This window comes from Clupea harengus, chromosome 14 (assembly GCF_900700415.2).
Source record: "Clupea harengus chromosome 14, Ch_v2.0.2, whole genome shotgun sequence".
Taxonomy (NCBI): domain Eukaryota; kingdom Metazoa; phylum Chordata; class Actinopteri; order Clupeiformes; family Clupeidae; genus Clupea; species Clupea harengus.
In genome coordinates this window covers 15,726,381-15,747,672 of record NC_045165.1, presented here as the reverse complement: position 1 = coordinate 15,747,672, position 21,292 = coordinate 15,726,381, and the positions used below count along the sequence as shown (strand labels likewise).

The 21,292-nt window shown below is 44.1% G+C and overlaps 1 protein-coding gene across 1 annotated transcript; it reads left to right on the top strand.

Annotated features, from left to right (window-relative positions):
* Positions 1-14,518: 14,518 nt before the first annotated feature.
* gchfr (GTP cyclohydrolase I feedback regulator) lies at positions 14,519-17,275 on the top strand. Its single transcript, XM_012836848.3, has 3 exons — positions 14,519-14,685; positions 15,505-15,599; positions 16,322-17,275. Exons 1-3 carry the CDS (start codon positions 14,650-14,652, stop codon positions 16,449-16,451), a joined length of 261 nt encoding a protein of 86 aa, XP_012692302.1. The 5' UTR covers positions 14,519-14,649; the 3' UTR covers positions 16,452-17,275.
* The last annotated feature ends 4,017 nt before the right edge of the window (positions 17,276-21,292 follow it).

The following is a 21,292-nucleotide window of genomic DNA, read 5'->3' as shown; positions in this document are numbered from 1 at the left end:
CCAATCCATCATAATCTAAAACAGTTGTGCCTTGGACTCAGATCAAGATGCCTTCACATTCCTGTCCCAAACTTTGTCAATTACTCAAGACAAGTTTACATATGTGTGTGCAAAGAAAGGGAGGGGGGACTCTGATCATTTCAGTAATGCACACACACACACACACACACACACACACACTCACACACACACACACACACACACACATACCCACACCCACGATGATTGCACTGTTTTTTTTTCTAACATTAAACACCCGGTCTTTTGTCACGGTCGAAATTCACCAGCAGGAAATCAGTGTCAGTTCAATCACGGTTGCCCCATGACTAAGATAGTGCAGGGGCAGGGGCAGGGGCAGGGGCAGGAGTGATGGTGGCAGTGGCAGCAGTGGGGAGGTGGAGGGGGGGTAAGAAACAGGATAAAGGATTTGGAGTGGTGGGGGGGGTTAGAGAGATAAAGAGAATAAGGGAATAAGAGAGTGGCAGAGAAAGAGATAGAGAGCAAGAGAGAGGAAAGCCAGCAGTAGAGAGGGGGAGGGAGAGAGAGAAAGAGAAAGAGGAGAGGGAGAGAGATGGAGACAGAGAAAGAGAGAGAGAGAGGCCTCTGCTTGACCCTCTATAGCACTGTGATCCCACGCGCGAGGTAATGAGAGCATTAAGTCCGTAATGTTTCGCCTGTAGATCTTGTTCGAAGATATCCCCCCTGGAAGGCCAGTGATGTCACCACAAGCTCACGGTCACTTAGGAGCTCAAAGTGCAGCCAGCTGCGGACAACGGACGGAGAGAAAGGAGGGAAGGATAGAAAGAAAGAGAGAGATGGAACGAGAGTAAGGAGGAGAGAGATTGGGAGAGAGAGAGAGAGAGATGAAGAGAGAGTGTGGAAGGGTGAGAGAGAGAAAAAGAGAAGAGGGAACTGTGACAAGGCAGTTTTTTTAAGTGACCACATTGGTCTCCTGAAAGCTCTACATGTGTCCAAGTGCATCAGGCTCCTGCCATCAAGGCAGCTAAGCCTCCACACTACACACACACACACACACACACACAGATTTCAAACAATCACACAGGCCAGCTTTTCTACCTGATGATCTCGAGGTACTGAGGATCAATTAAACAGATTTGCCTCCTGTCCAAGGAAATGTCATTGTTATCATTTCCAATGCAATAACCTCTTTCTTAAGTCCATCAGCTAATCTCCGCAGCTGTCATCTAGTCCTCCCCGTGCTGCTGCAGCCTTCCTCTGGTGAGATGGGGGATGAGCGTTGGCAACCAGGCCGCTCCTTGGACGAGGACGGGATACAATACACAAGGACTTGGAACCATTCGCAAAAGAACAACGCGCGCCAGCACAGAACAAGCAGAGATTCATGACAAATCTCAGAATTGGCCTGAGCACAGACAGGGCCTTGGACGTATCACAGCGAGTCAGCGCAATCCCCGGACTTTTGCCTGGCTCCAGAAATCACACACACACACACTCCGACATAGAGCTCCACACTATATTTGGGCAAATGGATTTCTCTGTCTTTATGTTTCTTGTTTACATTCTTGTGAATTTTGTACATTTTTCACTTCGCTGTGTGGTTATTTTAAAGCTATGATAATGAAAATGCCATTTCAAAATTCCCTGCGGTTAATCAGAAGTGTGCTTTTTAAATGGACTAGTGAATGACAGATGGCTGTTGAGATTTTATACGAGAGCTAGTTAGATCATCATTTACTTTCACGAGCGTAGCAGCCATTGTGATCCCGACAGAATATACTGAGTCTGTAAAAAAACTAAAACGGTGTGAAGTGAATTTGATGAATAGAGACTGCGCCATGGATATCTAGCAGCGCCACGCCAGAAAGAATCTTAAATAAACGAGTTCTGCCAAACGTGAATTGAGTGAGCAAGGACATGCGGGCACAGGAGCACAGAGACTCTTTTGCTTTCTCTTAGAAGCGGAATTGAAAGAACCTGACGAATCTGGTCCACACCAGGGCTTGGCAGGCTCTTCTCCTAACTCTTACTGTAATGGAAGACTAGTGAAAAAGCAGCGGCCTCAGAATGCACATAGCTCAAACGCTTTGCGTGGTTGGCAGTTTCTATGGTGATGGCACAGAACATTCTGCCAGGCTTGTTCCCTGGCCTCTTCTAGGACTCGGCATGGAATGGATTCTGGTACCTTGGGCTGGTATTCTTTAGCACAATAATACAATGAGACCACAGTTTGATTTGATTCGATCAGGAAAGGAGATACTCGGTACATGTGCGGCTAAAATAAAAGCCCTCCAAATGCTCACTTAAAGTCTGTGCCTTTAACCATGTGGATCACCTTGGTTTTCAACAACACAGGGCTAATCCTGCAGGCTGGTTGTTTTCAGAAGAGAGTGAGGCAGTGATATAGCAACAATCCTCCCAGTAGACCTGCCCCAGGCCCAGGCCCCTGCCCCAGGACTGGAGGTATGGAGTCATTTGATCTATGAGCCACCAGTGAGGGGGATTTAGGAAAAGAAATTTCCCTTCTAGAATATTCCTCCTAAAAGTTTGTTTCTTCCGAGTGGCCCGTGCGGGGGCACATGATATCAGTGGTTTCATATGTGTGTGTGTCTGTGTGTGTGTGTGTGTGTGTGTGTGTGTGTGTGTGTGTGAGTGTGTGTGTGTGTGTGTGTATGCACGTGTGTGTGCTTCAGTGTTTGAATGAGTGTGCAAATGTGTGTGTGTGTGTTGGATAACAACAGGAAGGAGGTCAGGCACACTGTAGAAGTTGAGCCGAACATACATGAAAACAGTCATAACAATCGGTCCTGCAGGCCGGCGCAGGGAGCTGCCTCTCCACACATGAAGGCCTGTTGCCAAGCCAAACAGCCTGAGGGGAGGGGGGGGGGGGGGGGGGCAAAGGACACAGCCGTGGTTGCTGCACCTCATGCAGTAGGGACACTTCCACACACCAAGAGGCCCCCAAAGGGGGGGGGGGGGGGGGGGTAAAGACAGATAGAGATGGGGAAGAGAGAGAGACAGACTGAGAGAGAATGAGAGAGAGGAAGAAAGGTATGAGCAGATAGGATGGAATGAGAAGATTGGAGAGATATGGAGCGAGGGCTAGAAACAGTGCAAGGGCGAGATAAGGAGCGAGTAAGTGAGTGATACAGAAAAACAGGATAAAAGAAAACTGTGAGTAGTAGCAGACAGAGGTGGAGATGATCGTGCGTAAAGAATATCCTCCCCCAGGGTGCTCAGCAGGGTCCAGTTATGTGCAGACACCAGCGCACCTGTGTAATGGCCCTGGCCTTGTGACCCCCACCACACACACACACCGACACACACTCTCTCTTTCTCTCTCTCTCTCTCTCTCTCTCTCTCTCTCTCTCTCTCTCTCTCTCACACACACACACTACCCCCCCCCCTTATGCTGAACCCTCTGCCCCCCCTAACCATCACCTCACACACTCTTTCTCCTCTCCTCCTCACTGCCCCAACACACTGCCCCCCAACATCTCTACTTCAGCGCCCACCCCCGACCTGACCCCCCCTTCAGCTGAATGTACATGAAAGAGAACGGATGAGGGCGAGCGCAAAGGTGGGCAGGAGGTGGAGAACAGCCCACGACCCTAAAGGGTTTGCGAAGAGTAGGGGGTTGGGGATCAGCCTGGAAGAAAGTGCCCTGAATAATACAGAGAGGAGGAAGGAGAGGCCGCTTGGGACTTGTGATACAATTTAAACTAGTTTAGCTCACTGTAGCATTAACTAATTTTCTTAGATCCCTTAAATCCTTGTGGTTGTCTGTTCCCGCTGGGCTAACAGGCCGCAGAGACAAGGGAGAGAACGTCACTGGCATTAGAGCCAAGTATGACTAAAACATAACTTTGTGACAGGCATATATTTTACACAAGCTTAGCGGCACAGTAACATTTTACTAATTATACCCTGCAGATTCGTACAGCCCTTTGTGCAGCTCTGAGAATCATTTAGAGAGGGAACGAAGACCAAGCTAAGAGGAAAAACAAACTTACCGTATACTGGATGTGCACTGAATGATATACAGTCTAACCGTATACTGGATGTGCCCTGAATGATATACATTCTTACCCCTCAATCAACATGCTTTGGAGATACTGTGGAACATTATTAATACAGCTTTTTATGAATTTGAATTTGATAAAGTTCACTTTAGATATCGTTTTTTTTAGCTGCACCAAGTCTTTATGATGGTGATACACTGTATTTTGCTTAGCTTTGTTAGTCTTGCCATAAACTCACTATTTGCAGTCTGTTAACCTAAAAATGAACCACAAACACTGATGACTTACAGGCAGAGAGGAACCAGACAGCAGGCCCCAGAGCTGCCCCAGAGGAGATGTCTAAGACTGGTGACAGCAACAGGTGGAAATATTTACACTTTGTCTTGTTTTTATGTTTTAAAGTTACTAACTCCTCCTTATGGTGAATCTGTACGGAGAAACTGTATGTGTTGACGGAGAATCTAGATACCCTTCCTTTCCCGTCCTGTTATCGGTGGGCGGTTATCATATTCATTATTCCTTTTTTACATAAAGAGTAGAGAGGCAGAGGGTTGAGGTGGGTTGCTTGGATCTGCACGTGCTTCTCCTATTTAGGAGCTGGGACTGAGGAAATGGTTCAAATGTGGCTCAACTTGAACTGGCATCTTTCTCGATTAGAAGCAGCTTCTCAGCCTAGGGTGATGCAAACTAACTGAAAGAATCTGTAACAGAGTGTGTGTGTGTGTGTGAGGAAGAGTGAGAGAGAGCGAGAGAGAGCGAGAGAGAGAGAGAGAGAGAGAGAGACTCAAATGCAGTTTTACATCTTTTTCAGCATGGATATGTATTGTTTATGCATTGTATGCTTTTTGTATGTGTAGTTGGCCCCATACATACAAACATTCTGGGTTGGGGAGTAACTAGCTACATGTAACTGAGCTATGTTATTGAATTTCAAAATAAATGTACTTGCAATCCGTTACAGTTACTGAGGAAAAAAATATGTAATTAAATTACAGTTACTAATCAAAATGTTGGTGATTCCAAAGGAGTTACATCCGAATATATTCTTTTTGGTATAAACCTTAAAAGCTTATATGTAGAATATAACGTTCATTCTGTTGCTTTGCGTCTTTTTGCTGTCTAGACAGGCTCCATTTTGCATTTGCATTTGCACTGCTTTAATCAGTGATCAAAAGTGATCAAATGTAAGAAGTTACATTACACTGATTAAGTAATTAAAATAGTTACATTACTTATAACATTTCTAACAGGATAACTAGTAATCTGTTACTTATTATATTTCAAAAGTAACCTATATATATATATATATATATATATTTATATATGTGTGTGTGTGTGTGTGTGTGTTTCTCTATGAGTCTGTTCCTCTCACCCTTTCTCCAGCCTCACCTGGGGATTCCGAGCACCAGAGGGAGGCGCGGAGGATGGAGGCAGACATGTTTTCTTTCCACCGACCTAAATTAACTGCCGAGACGAAACTCCTCTCATGTCTCCTGTCACATGCAATGTGTCTGCGTGAGAGATTCCTAAAGCCAGCCTATAAACTCAGCCAAAGGCCTCCGCGATCAGGAGACAGGAGACCCTGACAGCTCTGTTTAGATTGATGGCACTGTGGAATGTTAATATTAGCTGAGGTCGTGTGAAGGATTGGGAGTCGGGCTGGCCTCCCACCCAGATGAGTGGAGTGTGAGGGGAGAATGAGGGGAGATAGAACGGGCAGGGAGGGGAGGACAGGAATGCCTGAAATATGAAAGCCGAGGATATACTTACGCTTACCCTTCCTCCCCCTCCTCCTCCTCCTCCTCCTCCTTCTCCTCTTCACTCTCCTCTTCTCACACTTTAAGGTCAAAGGTGGGGAGTTGGACGTCATTTTCTCCCTTCTTGCTTGTAAAACGTCTGCGGATTTTGTGTGAGATAAGTGTCGGTGAGGGGCGGGCTTGGCACTCTGATCAAGCCAATATTGCATGGGGAGAGAATGTGTGTGTGACCTGCTCTGTCCTCAGTGATATGTGTCATGCCATAAAACATAAACAGGCTATGAATTTCCATATTTTTTTCATTTCGTGGAAAAGCGCAGTGCACGTTGCTCAGTGCCGTTTTGGGGCTTTTCAAGTGTAGCCGCACATTGTTGGTAATGACACACAGACACAACACGAAAACAATAAACAGCGCGATGGGCCGAGCCAAGCGTGAACACAAGCGAAACCGCGAAGCGTACTTATACCTAGGCCCGAGAGCGTCTTCAGGAAGGCCCCCACATGGCCGACAGAGTTGCGTGCGAGCGACTGTGTGGTGACTGTACAGCGATTGTTCTTGCGGAGAGCGAGGAGAGCAGGACGCGGCAAACAGGCAACCCACAGAGACATAATACCGTCTGAGTCAGTCTGTGCTCTCGACAGGCACGACTCATCCCCCGAGGTCTGACTTTGTCTGAATGAGCCTATTTCGGAGAGAGAGAGAGAGAGACGGGGTGGTGGTCAAACTGGGTCAAGGGGTAACAGTCAAAGACAGGAGATGCGAGCCACAGAAGCAGCCTGAAGCTGAAGACTGCACTTGAAAGGACAGCATGAGGACGGAATTCTGTGGTCTGAAGATTCTAAAAAGGAACCACTTGACTGGGACGAACGTGGTTCTATACAAAGCACTGTCAAAACATGTTTTTTTTTTTTTTACTGGATTTAGCCAGAACACTTTTCTCATCTATCTGTAGTCTACATGGACCCTAAAATGAGGATTTAGAGCTCAAACCATGAGATAACATATGTGGATAGCAGATAAGAGAACTCTCCATTTCTTCAGGGACTGTAGGGGGAACCAACTGAAGAATCCTTGTAGGAATTAAAACAAAAGGATCCCCATCTGTTCTATCACTTCATGCAACGTCCTGCAAACGCTAATCAAATGAAGATATGAATCAGACAGGGAGTCCTTGGGGGTTGAGAGACCCTACTTCTGTGCCCCTTGCCTGAGCTGGGTCTCTTTTCCCTGCTTTTAATTTAAGACTGGGAGAGCAGGGGACCGCAGGGGAAGGGGGAGGGGCTCTACAGGACCCCCGAGGACATGTGGAACCTATTAGTGCCAGTAGTCGCTATGACATCATCGTCAAGTAATTGACTTCCATATTATCCATCCAGACAAATTTACCCTCTTCACTTGGCGTCGCATACCAGCCTAGTTTAAAGACCATTTGTCATATTTATCTCTCTTCAACTTTACCAAACAGCTTTTCAGTCTTAGGGTCTGGATTAAAAACTGTATCAAAACTGATTTACAGCTAAATGTTATTTTTACTCGACAATAAGGAGAAGCTGTAAAGTTTGGACATATTATTGCACTCACTTAAAAAATGGATGACCACTGTGGAAATGTCTACTGCCAATGGTCTCCTTTCTTTCTCAGTGTTTACAAATCTTCACAGATATTTCAGTGGTTTACGTAAGGCTGCAGCCTAACCTCTATCAAAGCATAAAAGTGATAACCACGGCAACCTTTGCCTGAATGATGTCAGCGGCCATGGGAGAAGGCTGTTAGTGTTGTCGTGATTAAATGCTGCGAGCCTCCAAGCTGGCGAACGCATCCGGAATGTTCTCAGCGTCCAGAGGGGCAGAAGTACCCCAGCTGTTTCTCCGCCGCAGTCAATGAGAAACAACACACATTACCTCAAGTGCTGGAATCCATGGGAGAACGCCGCTCTCAACACATAGATGTTGACTGTTCCGCTTCCTATTGTGGGCCTGCTGTCTTGACAGCCATGTTTGTGGTATCCTGTTCCACATTTAACTACATCATTCTGGCCGGTGATGCAATGCATCATGTGTGTAATTTGTGTAATGTGCATGTGAGGACATGTTTGTGTAAATGAATAAATGTGTGTGTCTGTCACTGTGTGTGTGTGTGTGTGTGTGTGTGTGTGTGTGTGTGTGTGCGTGTACATTTGTTTTATTGTTTTGTGAGAACATTTCCTATCAGCACAGCATACACAGAACAGATTAACTCTACCAGTGTGTTCATAAACAACAACAGCAGGCTGCAATGTATCAAAATCTATGATGTAATCCCTGGTCATTTCCTTAGAGTCATGTGATTAACTATGGCACGGCTTCTCCTTAGCTACTCCTCAACTCAAACCCCTCAGAACTACGTGCGGCTGAAGGCAACCAAGGCTACAAAACCAATGTGTCATTTTTTTTACTTTACAGGCCAAAGGCCATATTCACAATATATACGTGTTTTAATGAATGTTTATTAGATATGTTTTTGCTTTTGAATTACGTACATATGTTGTATGAAAGGTGCTATAACGATAAAAAATACTAATAATTGATTAATATTCTTTATTGATTATTTAAAATATTCACTGCAGCATATAGTGAATCACAAGGTAATAAAAAGTACATAAATGCATTCAGTTTACACATACACATTGTATGCATGTGTTCATTGCTGAATTCCCATTACGTTCAACACAATATTAATATTACAATGCCTGACAGCTGACAAACCCATATGTAAGCTTTGCATATGCACTGGAAATAAAAAAGATTGTTTGTGATGACATATTTAGATGAACTCCAGCAGCTCCAGCTGTTTGCTGCTGTCCGACGCTGCAATGCAGAACTGAGAGCCCAAGCCCGGAGCATTTCCTCCTGTCAGCAGACCGGTCCATTCGGTCGTTTCCGCCAGCTGTAATTGAAGGGTTCCTCCTGCAAGTGGACACCGGGGGACTGGCGGAAAGCCTGAGAGCCTTTGGCACCTAGGTCCCTTGCCCTGTGATGTGGGTGATGCCTGATAAGTGTGATTTTTTTATCGATTTTTATTGTTTATTCTGAAAGCAGTGATTTCTTCGAACTGCTGTTAGTTGTTTGATGTTCTGTTGTCAGGTTTCTGAGGATCTACTAGTGTGTGCTTTTGGGAGGGTTTCCTGTTTGCACTTCAAACAGTCATGCAGTGGCCGCCGAGGGGTTGTTGCATCATTTCATTGTGATTTCGGTTGCATCCTTTGGCAGAAAAAAAATGTTGCACAGATTGCTTTTGTTTTCAAGTCATAGACAAATGAAAACAATAGTTGCGAAAGGAGAAGAGATTTTTACAGGTCAGTAACCCTGGAACCTTCTCTGACTGCGGCAGCAACAAGTGTTCCCAATAAAAGCATGTTAATCTGTTTTTCCTAGCCATCGAAAGCCACGAATGAAAAGGAAATGTTTACTCCCAAATAATTACTTGACCTAGATTTGGAACACATTTCCCCCTCACTCCCCTCAGACAAACATGCTGATTTGCTATAATGCTTTTTTGCTCTCTTCCTTTTTTCCCCCCTCCTGCTTGATAGGTGCCTGTCTGAGAGAGAGAGGGCAAACAAATACCTTCAGTTGTATTGGCGGGGGAAGATAGGAGCAAACGGTTAAATCCACATAACTTTCATGGCTCTCATATACAAGCGGATGTGAAACGTGCGTGCTTTGCTCTGCTCTGCTCTGCTTTGCTCTGCTTTGCTCTGCTCTGCTTTGCTTTGCTTTTCTCTGCTCGACTGGCAGAAGCATCCAACGGCACCTCGGGCCAGCAGACTGTTGATAATTAATCAATGTGAATGCAGGCTGGGCCTTTGCCCCGCTCCGGGCAAGTGGGAAGGCCATGGCTCGGAACTCTGGGAAGAGAACTCCCAGGCCCTGGACCACACCAAACAAACGCAAGCGCAAGCCTCCGACTGCAGCCAATCAGGGCTCAGCTGCTGGGCAACAATGGACTTGAGGTGTCGCCAAAGTAAATGTCACCTTGGGTCACACTGAGGAAGCCTCTGGGTGTTTGTGAAAAAATATACAATAAATTAAGAAATAAGGGAGGAAGGGATTGTGACTGTGAGTGTGTGTGTGTAATAGAGAGAGAGAGAGCGTGTGTGTCTGTGACTGTGTGTGTGTGGTTGTTTGCCTGTTTGCCTGTTTGTCTGTCTGTCTGTCTGTCTGTCTGTCTGTCTGTCTTCTACATCATGCCATATCATGTGACCTGAACTGGTGATTAAAATGTGAGCTTTGGTGCTGAACGTGGCAGTGTGCTCATCGCAGCTGTTTCCCTCCAGCTCGCCCCACACCCCCACACCCCGGCCCTCAGACAGAAATGACCCCGCAAGCTCAGAATGGGTCTACTCTCCAGAATCTGATTACCACAGACACTTTCATCTCAGCCTGGATAAGTGTATTTCTGCCTTTCACCATGCTAGCTCATTAGCCACTAATTTGGAATGAGCTTTCACCACAAATGTGCATCTGTTGATGTTTCCCTGGCCGAAGATTGTCTGTGTGTGTGTGTGTGTGTGTGTGTGTGTGTGTTGTGAGAAAGAGAGAGAGAAGGACCAGAAACAGAAACATAATGAGACAGAGACAACAAATATGACTGAAAGAAAAAGAAAGAAAAAGAGAGAAAGAGAGGAAGAGAGGAAGAGAGAGAGAGAGAGATGCAGAAAAAGACAGCCAAAAACAGAGACAAACAGAAGACAGTTGGATGGGATGTCTAGCATCAAAGCCAACAGTGTGAGGAGCCAAAGCCAAGACAGTGTACAGGTAAGCACCTCTGAGTTCCTGGCGGCAACCACAGGGAAATACCATCAGAGACGGCAGTGTGTGAGTGTCTGTCCGGTGTGAGTGTGTGCGTGTGTGTGAGTGTCTGTGTGTGTGTGTGAGTGTGCGCGTGTGTGTGTGTGTGTGTGTGTGTAAGAAGCAGAGGGGGGGGGGGGGGGGGGGGCTCCTTATGTAAGCTGTCCAGAGTAATTAGGAAAATTAGAGAGAGAAATGAGGTCAAGGATAATGCACCTCACAGAGGCCCTCAGCATACCAGGTACAAACAGATTCCACACTGGGCCACTGTTAGGTCCAGGAGGTGCACATAAATACTTATACACACACACACACACATACTTTTACACACACACACACACACACACACACACACACACACACACACACACACACACACACACACACACACACACACACAGACATCTGCATATGTATAGTATGCACACACACACACACACACACACACACACACACACACACACACACACACACACACACACACACACACATAAACATAAATACATGCACACACAATTAAGAGCATATCCAAACCAAACACACAAATGCATGCCCACAACAATATCATAATATGAATACACACATTCACCACAAGACAGTGGGAACATAGAGATACTGGAAGGAAAATACAGGAAGATACATGGCTAATCATGTAAACTCGCAGCATGGTTTTGTAGTGTTCTGACTGATGAAGAGACAGTAAATTGCTATGATAGTGAAAAATCCCCAGCTGTCTGACAGACACTGGAACAATCATGGAACACATCCTTAACGTGCCTGAACTGATCCTAGATCAGCAAACCACTCTTTCTCTTTCTCCAAAGTTTTCACATGGATATATTAAGCGCAACGTTCTATTCGGTCGTAGCAACCACCTTAAGCATTATCTTGTTTGCTGCCCCTTTTTCTCCATCCATCCATCTCTCTCTCTCTCTCTCTCTCTCTCTCTCTCTCTCTCTCTGCACTTAATATCTGTTCACACTCTCTCACTCACTGTACTTCAGTGTCATTCCTCCAGATCCTTCTACCGGGAAGGTCTTGAGCTCTACACTGATTTGAAATCCCAACTCAATATTTAAAAAAAAAAAAAAAAAAGTCTGTCTTTTCACCCTGGCTCTGTTCTCACGGTACTCTTGGAAAGCAGCAACAGTCCCACAGCACTCACCCACTCGAGAAATCCATGTGGACATAGCCTTCAGCACAGTTTTGTTATGCACAAGAGATTTTAACTTGTCATTGTGGAAAATCATCAGAATAGTTCTAGATATTCCAAGGTCTCTTAAAATAGCAATCATTTGCATCTCCATCCAAGTGGAATACACTACTGATAATGGATCAGTGATATGCTGACTTGAATTTAAAATCAACCAACAAATGTTAACCTCAAAAAGACAACATTGTTGTTCATGTCAGTGTCCTTTGTTTAATTTGCTTGTCATTGATCAAGTAATTCATCCTCTTAACTTTCCCATGTTCTGTCTCATATACTGTATTGTAGTGTACCCTGACAATTGCACATTTTAACCTGCTCGAGAGACAGCCCAGTTGTTCTATTTCTCTCGTTCTGTCTGGCAGAAAAGAGGAGTTGTCTTTGGAGAACGCACAACACAGCCACCCACTTCCTTTCATTTTTCAAAACAATCATCATCTCTGTCTACTCCGTCTCTTCAGGCTGTCATCAGGCTGGGGGGGGGGGGGGGGAGTGAAAAGGAAGTACTTGCCTCCACAGCCAACTCCTTCCTCTCCTCCTCCTCTTCGACATGACCCTCGCTCACCTGGACGTATATGTCAGACGTACGTGACCCTGGTCACAATAATGCACAGCAGGTAAAAAGCGCAGGAAGTGACACAGGAATCATAGGATGCTGCTGGTGCTTCAGGAACAGAAAAGGCAGCAGACACATGTAACGTTTAATTCCCCTTTGGCGGGAGATTCACAGATGTGTCACTGGACTTAATCAACAGCTACATTCTGCTTTCCTGTTATGTTTCCTGAAGGTAGATGTACTTTACACACTGACCCCCACCCCACCCCCAAAAAAGGAAATGGACTCATTATTGGAACTCACCAATAACTTTAAACACAAATCCTAATTTTAAGCCATTTCCTGCCATTCCTCTGTGTCTGTCATCAGAGGGAGACTTTCCATTACCTTTAATAAACACCTTTAATTACACTTCAACTTTCACCAAATGACAGTTGTTGCACTGTTTCAGGCGGTTGGCGTGACTTCTGTGATATTTTCACTTGTCACTGGTTAACTTCAGTCTGTAATTACTTGCTGATGTGCTGCTTTGGAGTTTGCCTTTACAGCAGATTAAATGTTCATAAAATATCAGATTAAACCAAAGACACCTTGACACCTTTCTAATACTTAACCTATCAATGCTCTCTTGCAATCACATTCGTGATGGAGTTTGACACTGGCTGGTGACAGTGGTCCTACATGACCACAGGGATGTGTTGTTTCGGAGGCATCGCCATCTGTCTTGCATTTAAATGTCCCTAGTCTGTGTGCACACACGTCACCCCCCAGCCACCCACCGACACACACAGACACACACACAAACACACACATACACACAGACACACAGACACACACACACACTCATGCGGGCACACACATGTGAACAATAGGCTCCAATCTGCATTCATGTTGATAGCTTAGTCGTGTTTTTGGTCAATGTGGACCCACAGTGATCTAGGTTGCCAAGTCGTTGCTGTGGTTACAACCATATTGCTGATTTTTATCCAAGTCAGTTTTGGATGTGGTTTGCTTCTTTAATTTCGCTACCAGCCGCAGAAGACAAACCTCATATGAAAATGATTAATACAGAATAAAGAATAATAAGGAATTCCTCTGAGGAGGAAATTGATAGATCTCCAAGAAGGAAATTAAAAGCCCCAGTGATTACAATTAAGGTTGAGCTCTGATGGTTAAGCCTCTCATGATGACATATCACACCTTGATCAAACAGAGCACTGCCACAAAAGGTTACTATGCATCCACTGTAGTGACTTTGCCATTTAAGTATGAAATGGCAAAGCAGTATACCACTATGTTGAATATAATGTAGGGGGGAGTGGGGTAAGAGGAGCCAGTGGATAAGCAAGCAAGTGGGTGTCATGTGACCCCATTGCATTCTCCATTTTTGTCTCTCTGTGGAAGAAAGAACAATGTGAATGAAGTGGTTAGCATATTCTTTCACTAAAAACCTGATTTTCTGAATGTTATAACATGTTATAAACAAATGCAACAAGCAAATGCAATACATCTAAACAGTGGGCCTACCTTCAGTTTTCTTAGTTAACTGTATGATTATTAATGCGCCAAAAGGTAAGCTAGATGGATTGTTACTTGGATGTGACCATAGAAATAATGACTGTTACACTTCAAATAACTCAGATTTTTCAGGATCTCGTCAGAGCTGAGAAAACGAGCAAAGCTCTAGTTGTAGAGCGTGTCTGTGAAATCCAAAATTGCCTCACGTTCGTGTCGTCGGGAGAAACCACAGTGGGTTCCAAATGTGCAGTACGTTTTCCAAACCACAACATTAAAGAAGAAACCAGAGACGGACCGAGAAACCGTAGACATGGCAAGTCATCGGACCGCTGAACGCCAAGGGGTGCCTTTACCATGACTGCCACAAAGTGCATTTGATTTGATAACATCTCTGTTCGCTGTGTGTTTCTACAATGAGCTCTCCACACAGAACTGTTGAGTTAAGGGGGGAAGGGGTTAACGATTCATTCTGAATCAGATTAAAATTCTGACACTAAACCCTCTCATCACATGGGCAAGGACAACAGCTAAACAACTTCGGTGACAAACTACTACTGGGATAGTGCTACAACATGCGTGCGTAGGAGCCCGTTGTGTTGACAGATGCTGTGGCCGTCCGGTGATTGGTCCATCTCGATGGGTGTTTCCGCATTCCGCCCAGGATCTGTCAGGGTATGCACAGCCTGGAGAAAACACAGTCGCGTTAAAGGAAAATAACTGCCACTTGACTGACCATTCCACGGGGGGATAGCTGGCACAGAAATTGAATGGTTAAGGATGCCGTACGTTCTCATCAGTACCCAGATTCGCCTGGTGCGTATCGCTACCCGCTCTCACTAGACGCATACATGCTGACGCAATTAAACCTGTCACTGACATGCTTAGGAAGCGCCGCTAACTAGGCTGTGAATTTTTAAGACGTTTAAAAACGTTACAGTGCCGGTGTGCATCGTTTGTTTCGCAAAGTTTGAAATTAAAACGTAACATTTAAGCATGCCAGTGGACGTGTTGGCTACACTGTGTCGAATCGTGTTGGCTAATTGAAAACATGCTTGTTGCACATGTGTAGCATCCGTTCCCACTTTAAATGGGGAATTATCGGAAAACTTTTTTGTGGTGTTCATAAATCGAATCTGTCTGTATGCAGATGCATCTACTGAGAGAAATGTGGTGTTAACAAAAAATTCAGGAGAATTATGCAATATTTATTACCGCCTTCCAAAGAAACTCGTGTGACATTCACATTGTGTTACTGTGTAGTGTCCATGTGTTTGGGCGTATAGACCAACTTTTCCATTTAACTCATAATTGGTTGAAGAATGTTTTTGTCAACCAGTCGATTCTCTCGAATGACGCCTCAGCCAGAATAAAGAGCATCCCTGTGCAGTTACATCTAGGAAACGGGATATCCATGCATTCTGCAGATTATTTTGTTTTAAACAGTGTATTGTCAAAGTAATATTCCGCTCTTATAGAGCAACTACTCTTAATTGAGAATATCAATCACTCTGAGAAAATATCTACTTTAAATGTAGCAGTGACATCTGAAATTAGCCTATTAAAGTGTGGATTGTTTTGAGTCATATTCTGTCTTCAGATTGTTGGCCTAAGTAACTGTCATGTGTGTTTTAGGAGACGGGTCCAACCATGGTTGGAGATGAGTACGCTGATCCAGCAATAATGACCTACCTCGGAGCCAGGAAAACAACCATACTGGGAAACAACTTGTATGTGTGAAGCAGTCTGGCTCAGTAAAATGAGCCAAAAGCAACATGACAGCCCCAAATCCTTAGCCCAGCTGCTAACTGTCCGTTCCTATATTGTCTGCCTCCCCGGAATTTGGCATCTCCAACATTCTCTGGTTGCTGTGGTTTCATTTCTCTTGAAGGAATTTGCCACCTTTAATTGCAAATAATGGGTTAAAACAACTGAAATGCCTTACAGCCCACTATAGGATTTAATGATTTCATTCAAATGCCAGTAGACTAGTTGCGGTTTGCCATAGGACTGTGACTTTGATAAATGGCAAAGAAGTATCACACAAACAAAACATAGCCCTCTGCTGGTAATGGCAGAGGTCAGCCAAGTATTGGTAGTAGTTAATAACATTTTCAGAAAACGTAACTACCTGCTTGTTTGTGTGTGTGTGTGTGTGTTTGTCTATGTTTGTTTAACAGGAAACATAACTACCTGCTTATTTGTGTGTGTGTGTTTTTGTTTAACAGGAAACATAACTACCTGCTTATTTGTGTGTGTGTGTGTGTGTGTGTGTGTTTTTGTTTAACAGGAAACATAACTACCTGCTTATTTGTGTGTGTGTGTGTGTTTTTGTTTAACAGGAAACTTAACTACCTGCTTATTTGTGTGTGTTTTTTTGTTTAACAGGAAACATAACTACCTGCTTATTTGTGTGTGTGTGTGTGTGTGTGTGTGTGTGTTTGTTTAATAGCTCAGAGTACCACGTGGATGAGCCTCCCCGGTTGGTTCTGGACAAGCTGGAGACGCTAGGCTACCGTGTCGTGTCCATGACAGGGGTGGGCCAAACCCTGGTCTGGTGCTTGCACAAGGAGACCATGTGACCACACACACACATACACTCACTCACTCAAAACACACAGACACACAGACACACAAACACGCCAACTGTTCTCAGGTGCACAGGTCCACACGATCGATTGAATGACCGCAGAGCCCCAGGCTGCACTTTACCTGTCTCTGTGGTTCCAAGCTCCTGTCATTATTTTGTCGTCCATCTTTTATATGTTATCTTTTTCTACATTGTTGTCGAAAATATTTTTTTAGTCAGTGACTCAGTGTCGTAAAATACCTTTTATCTCAAGTTATGATTAGCTGGGATTACTTAGTTAAATGTATTTACATACATATAGAAAAAAAATCAAATGCCTGGATACCAAACAAAGACAAAAACAACCATTCAATTGAACACACAGTGAGTACGGGTGATATAATTTATATTACAGTAAATCAATTACAGGAAATCATTGTTATGTAGAACATTCTTAAAGATTCCTGAAGATCCCAATCCTGATGTAGCAAATTCAGTCTGAGTGGTCAACAAGGTCACAGTGTCTCTTGTTAATAATGCTTAGAGAATCATTTCTGCAGTTTCATCTGTGAATGACAATGTGCAAAGCGGAGAGGAGGGTATCTGTTAGAACAACAAAGTTGTGCTTCCTGGCTTTGATCTTTAATCATTCCTTTTAATGCACTACTACTTGGAATCAAGGAACGTAGTTAATACAAGCTGTATCCTGCCATGTTAGTTTACATTTTTAAGTCTTCTTCTTGAAGCATAGATTTACTATAGGGAGTAGATTTTGTACATTGTTTATTGTACTGGTACTGGCAAACAGATTCAGAAATAAAATAATATTGTTATAAAGAGGTCCAGTTCTGCTTATTTTTCTTACATTAAACAAAAGCATCTTCCATTGTGTCAGTGCTAAAGCCAATTAAAAAAAAGAAACATGGATGTGAAGGGATGGAGATGACAAAAGTCAAAAGCTTCAGGCATCTTATGATAGGAAAATCAGCAATGATGACAGGAGTAATGATATAGTTTGTGGCAGTTCGGAACAGCAATTGAAACCATCTTCCTAAAGCCATACTGTTTAAACAACACTCACACAGAAGTAGTCTTGTTCTTTGTGTCTGTTGGAAAACATGTCACTGTAGTGATTAGCATTCACCAAAATGCCATTACAGCCAGTTACTTAGCATTTACTCCTGTCAGATTTAGCTGCAGCTTTGCATTGTAAGTGGAAAGAAAAGCATGAGAAGTTTTGGGCTGTGGAACTCAAGTAGCATAGACAAGAGAAAGACAGGCCTGGTCGTAGTTCATAAGAGACAATAATATTTCATGCTTACATATTGAACAGAAATGCCTTTTGCTCCTCAAAAACGCAAGCCTACATATGTTTGTCCGATGACCAGTTTCTATACATTTCACTAAGCCCTTATCCTAAAAGAACATGGGCAGTAAACCTCCAGGCCCTGGAACCAGAAGTCAACAGCATGTGAGGGCTTGCCCTGGTCCGGGAGTCACACTGAACAGAACATGTTACAGCCACATGTCTCCGTTCTTGGAGAAAAACGAAAAGTACTTCCTCCATCACTTCTTCCAAAAAATCGGAGCAGTGCAGGTGGTTGGCCAGCGCTCACTGCACCGGACGTTGAACGTTGCTCAGTGTACCTGCATGTTGCCAATACACAGCACACAGCCTTCAGTATCAGATATCCCATGAGAGTGGGTGTGTATTTGTTTGTTTGTGTGTGTGTGTGTGTGCACGCTCCAAGTATCTCCCTGGGTGGTTTGATGACCTCATACTCATTTGTAGCTCCTGGCTTGCCAGCAACTGGGGAAGAGGAACTGCCCTTGGCCAGGCTACTGCGCACAAACTCCACAAGCACCGTGACTTGGCCTCTGTTTTCATAACTTGAACATCAAAGAGCCAGAGTGGTGTTTTTTAAATATATCCACAGTTTGGGTTGGGAGGATGCAGGTTTGCATAAACCTCTTTGACTCTAACACAACCACCGACGGAAATCAGTCAGCGTGTATGTGTGTGACAGAGCATGTATGACAGACAAGAGTGGAGATAGGGGAAAGAAAATGATGGAGGGGCAGAAGGTTTTCAGGCAATGTCCTGAATGTTCCCTTAGGGTTTTGTAGGTAATGTGGTCTGGTTCTCTGCTGGTCTGTCACTCTGCTAGCCTCGCTCCCTGCTAGACTGTCGCTCTGCTAGCTTGAGTCTCTGCTATCCTGGCTCTCTGCAGTATGTGTTCTCCTAGAGATCTGGAGCTGTAATTATATTTCCTGTGTTGTAATTTGACCAGACTTTGTGCGTTAAAACTTTTTTTTTTTTTTGTTACAATTTTTGCCTGTTTTCCAGGGAGGTTAGAGGAGTGTGTAAACAGAACCATGTGATGGAGGCAGTGTTACCCAAAGAGAGAAAGAGAGAGGAAGAATGGGAGCGAGGGAGGAGGAAAGGAGTACAGGGCGAAAGAAGAGAAGGGGCCGGCGTCTTCCTGCCACAACCCGGCGTTGTGTAACGCAGTTGTGTGGCAGCTGGGAAAGCACCAACGAGATGGATCACTTGGGGTTTTTGGATCGGGCGATTACTTGGGCGCCTAAGTAGCTTAATGACAGCAGGAAATGGGCCCACAGACCCATGGATAGAGACACTATTACGGCATACCGCTCTGGGGGACACCATAATCATTCTGTTATGTTTTGTAGACGGCTCACAGGGAGATGTTACAAAACACTTCAGCTGTCCCCACCGGATCTAAAGGACCCCAATGTGGTTCCAAGAGAATCTGCAGAGAGACCAGGGTCCAAAACTGTTCAAGCAAGGGTTGTAACCAATTGATATCATCTCTTGTTGGACCACTATAGTACATCTGTCCATCATACCAATCATTTATTCAAGGGTGCCATAAATTACTGACGTGATTGTAGTCTCCCTGGCACAATATTTTTGACAGTTGTGAATTAATTAAAACACTAGCCATTATCTGCTAGTGCTTCTAATAGCACAGATGTTATCAATAGCTCATGACAGATATTATGTGCAAGACCCCACAGAATAGTACAACTGGACAACAGTGAAACGGTCACAGAGGTCTCCCGCCATTTGGGTTCATGTCATCTTCGGTGATGCGTAAAAAGGACTGTTTTGGATAATCAAAAATTTGGATCATGAACAAGTTTAGCATTTCCTCTTACATGAGCCAAAAACATATTTCTTTCTTTCTTTTCTACTTTGTCCTCCCAGAAAGCTTATCTTAACATGTCCATTTGCCTCCATAGACTGCCATGGACCAGGCTCATTCAATAGCATGGATAGCATTATGAGAATATAACCTGAAGTTTGTTAATGAGCCTCAACCTGTAAGCAATCAGACTCAGGCATTGGTCCAGACGTCAGGGATTAGGCAACAAGCATGTCTGTCAAATTTGTGGAAGTACATGATTGGCTGGTTGAGGCAGGAGGGAGGGGAAGGATGGGAGAATGGAGAGGGCAGGTTTGTTGTCAATACTCCAGCTATGCCCATTCCTGTGAAGGTTCAAGACTTTCAGTACTTGAGTACTTATGTTCAGGTCATCCGCTGAAATTTACAACGCTATCAAGAAAACATTGTTTACATTTATATGAGAAGACAATTTTACGGTCATTACCACAACGACTGAGGTTTAAGAGCACAAGATAAATCTGCCATACTTTCAATACCATGCCGTCTTGACGTTGCCTACGACAGTCACTGCAATTTCAGACTGGCAGCCTTTGACATCCAGGAATCTGAGAGCAATCACCATACCCACCACAAGCTCAGTGAAGCGGGTTTGGGCCATGCCCAGTTTTCATTGTGTAGACAAACTCTGGTCCTGTAAGACCCATATTTACCCTACCCCACAGTGACAGCACCACGTTTAGTGGGCCTAGAGCTGGAACTGAAGATTAAACAATGGGGCTGAGAGGATTTCTTCACAAAAACAGTTTTCCAAAAGGGACAAGGTCAGTGGTTTGGGTACTGGGAGGATGGAGCATATTTTGGAGATGCATGTGAATACTGTTGTTGCTGTTTTTCCATATTTTTCAAGCTAAGTCCCAAGTTTTTTTTGCTGGAGGGGATAAACACACTGCTGTGTGTTTGGGGTGTATTTGGCATTGGTGTGTAAACACATTGCTCCATTATTTCCAAATATTGTTTTGCATAAAAATCCCATCATGTTGGTTTAATGTTTGTTTGTTTGTTTGTTTTTTCTAAACCTCTCTTCCTTTTTAGGGCAAGCAATTGTAGATGCTAGGCTAAAGACAACCCGACGGTGTCACCTACTACACTGTGTGCACAATTATTAGGCAAGTGACCATATCGTCATTTTTATGCATATTTTCCAACTCCAAGCTGTATAAACTTGAATGCTTATTGGATTTAAGCATATCAGGTGATGTGTATTTGTGTAATGAGGATCAACAGCCTATATCAAGGTGTGTATAATTATTATGCAGCTTCTTTTGCTCAGGCAAAATGGGCAAAAAAAGACATTTAACTGACTCTGAAAAGTCCAAAATTGTAAAATGTCTTTCAGAGAGATACAGCACTCTTGAAATTGCTAAGATATTGGGGCGTGATCACAGAACCATCAAATGTTTTGTTGCAAATAGTCAACAGGGTCACAAGAAACATGTTGAGAAAAAAAGACGCAAATTAACTGCCAAAGATTTGAGAAGAATCAAACGTGAAGCTACCAGGAACACATTATCCTCCAGTGCTGTCATATTCCAGAGCTGCAACCTACCTGGAGTGCCCAGAAGTACAAGGTGTTCAGTGCTCAGAGACATGGCTAAGGAAAGGAAGGCTTAAACCCGACCACCACTGAACAAGACACATAAGT

Bases quoted from the DNA above. Each gene is read 5' to 3' on its own strand.
- gchfr (XM_012836848.3), top strand. From the start codon at position 14,650: ATGCCGTACGTTCTCATCAGTACCCAGATTCGCCTG. The intron at 14,686-15,504 runs GTGCGTATCGCT...TGTGTGTTTTAG, and splicing joins TCAGTACCCAGATTCGCCTG to GAGACGGGTCCAACCATGGT. The intron at 15,600-16,321 runs GTATGTGTGAAG...TTTGTTTAATAG, and splicing joins ACCATACTGGGAAACAACTT to CTCAGAGTACCACGTGGATG.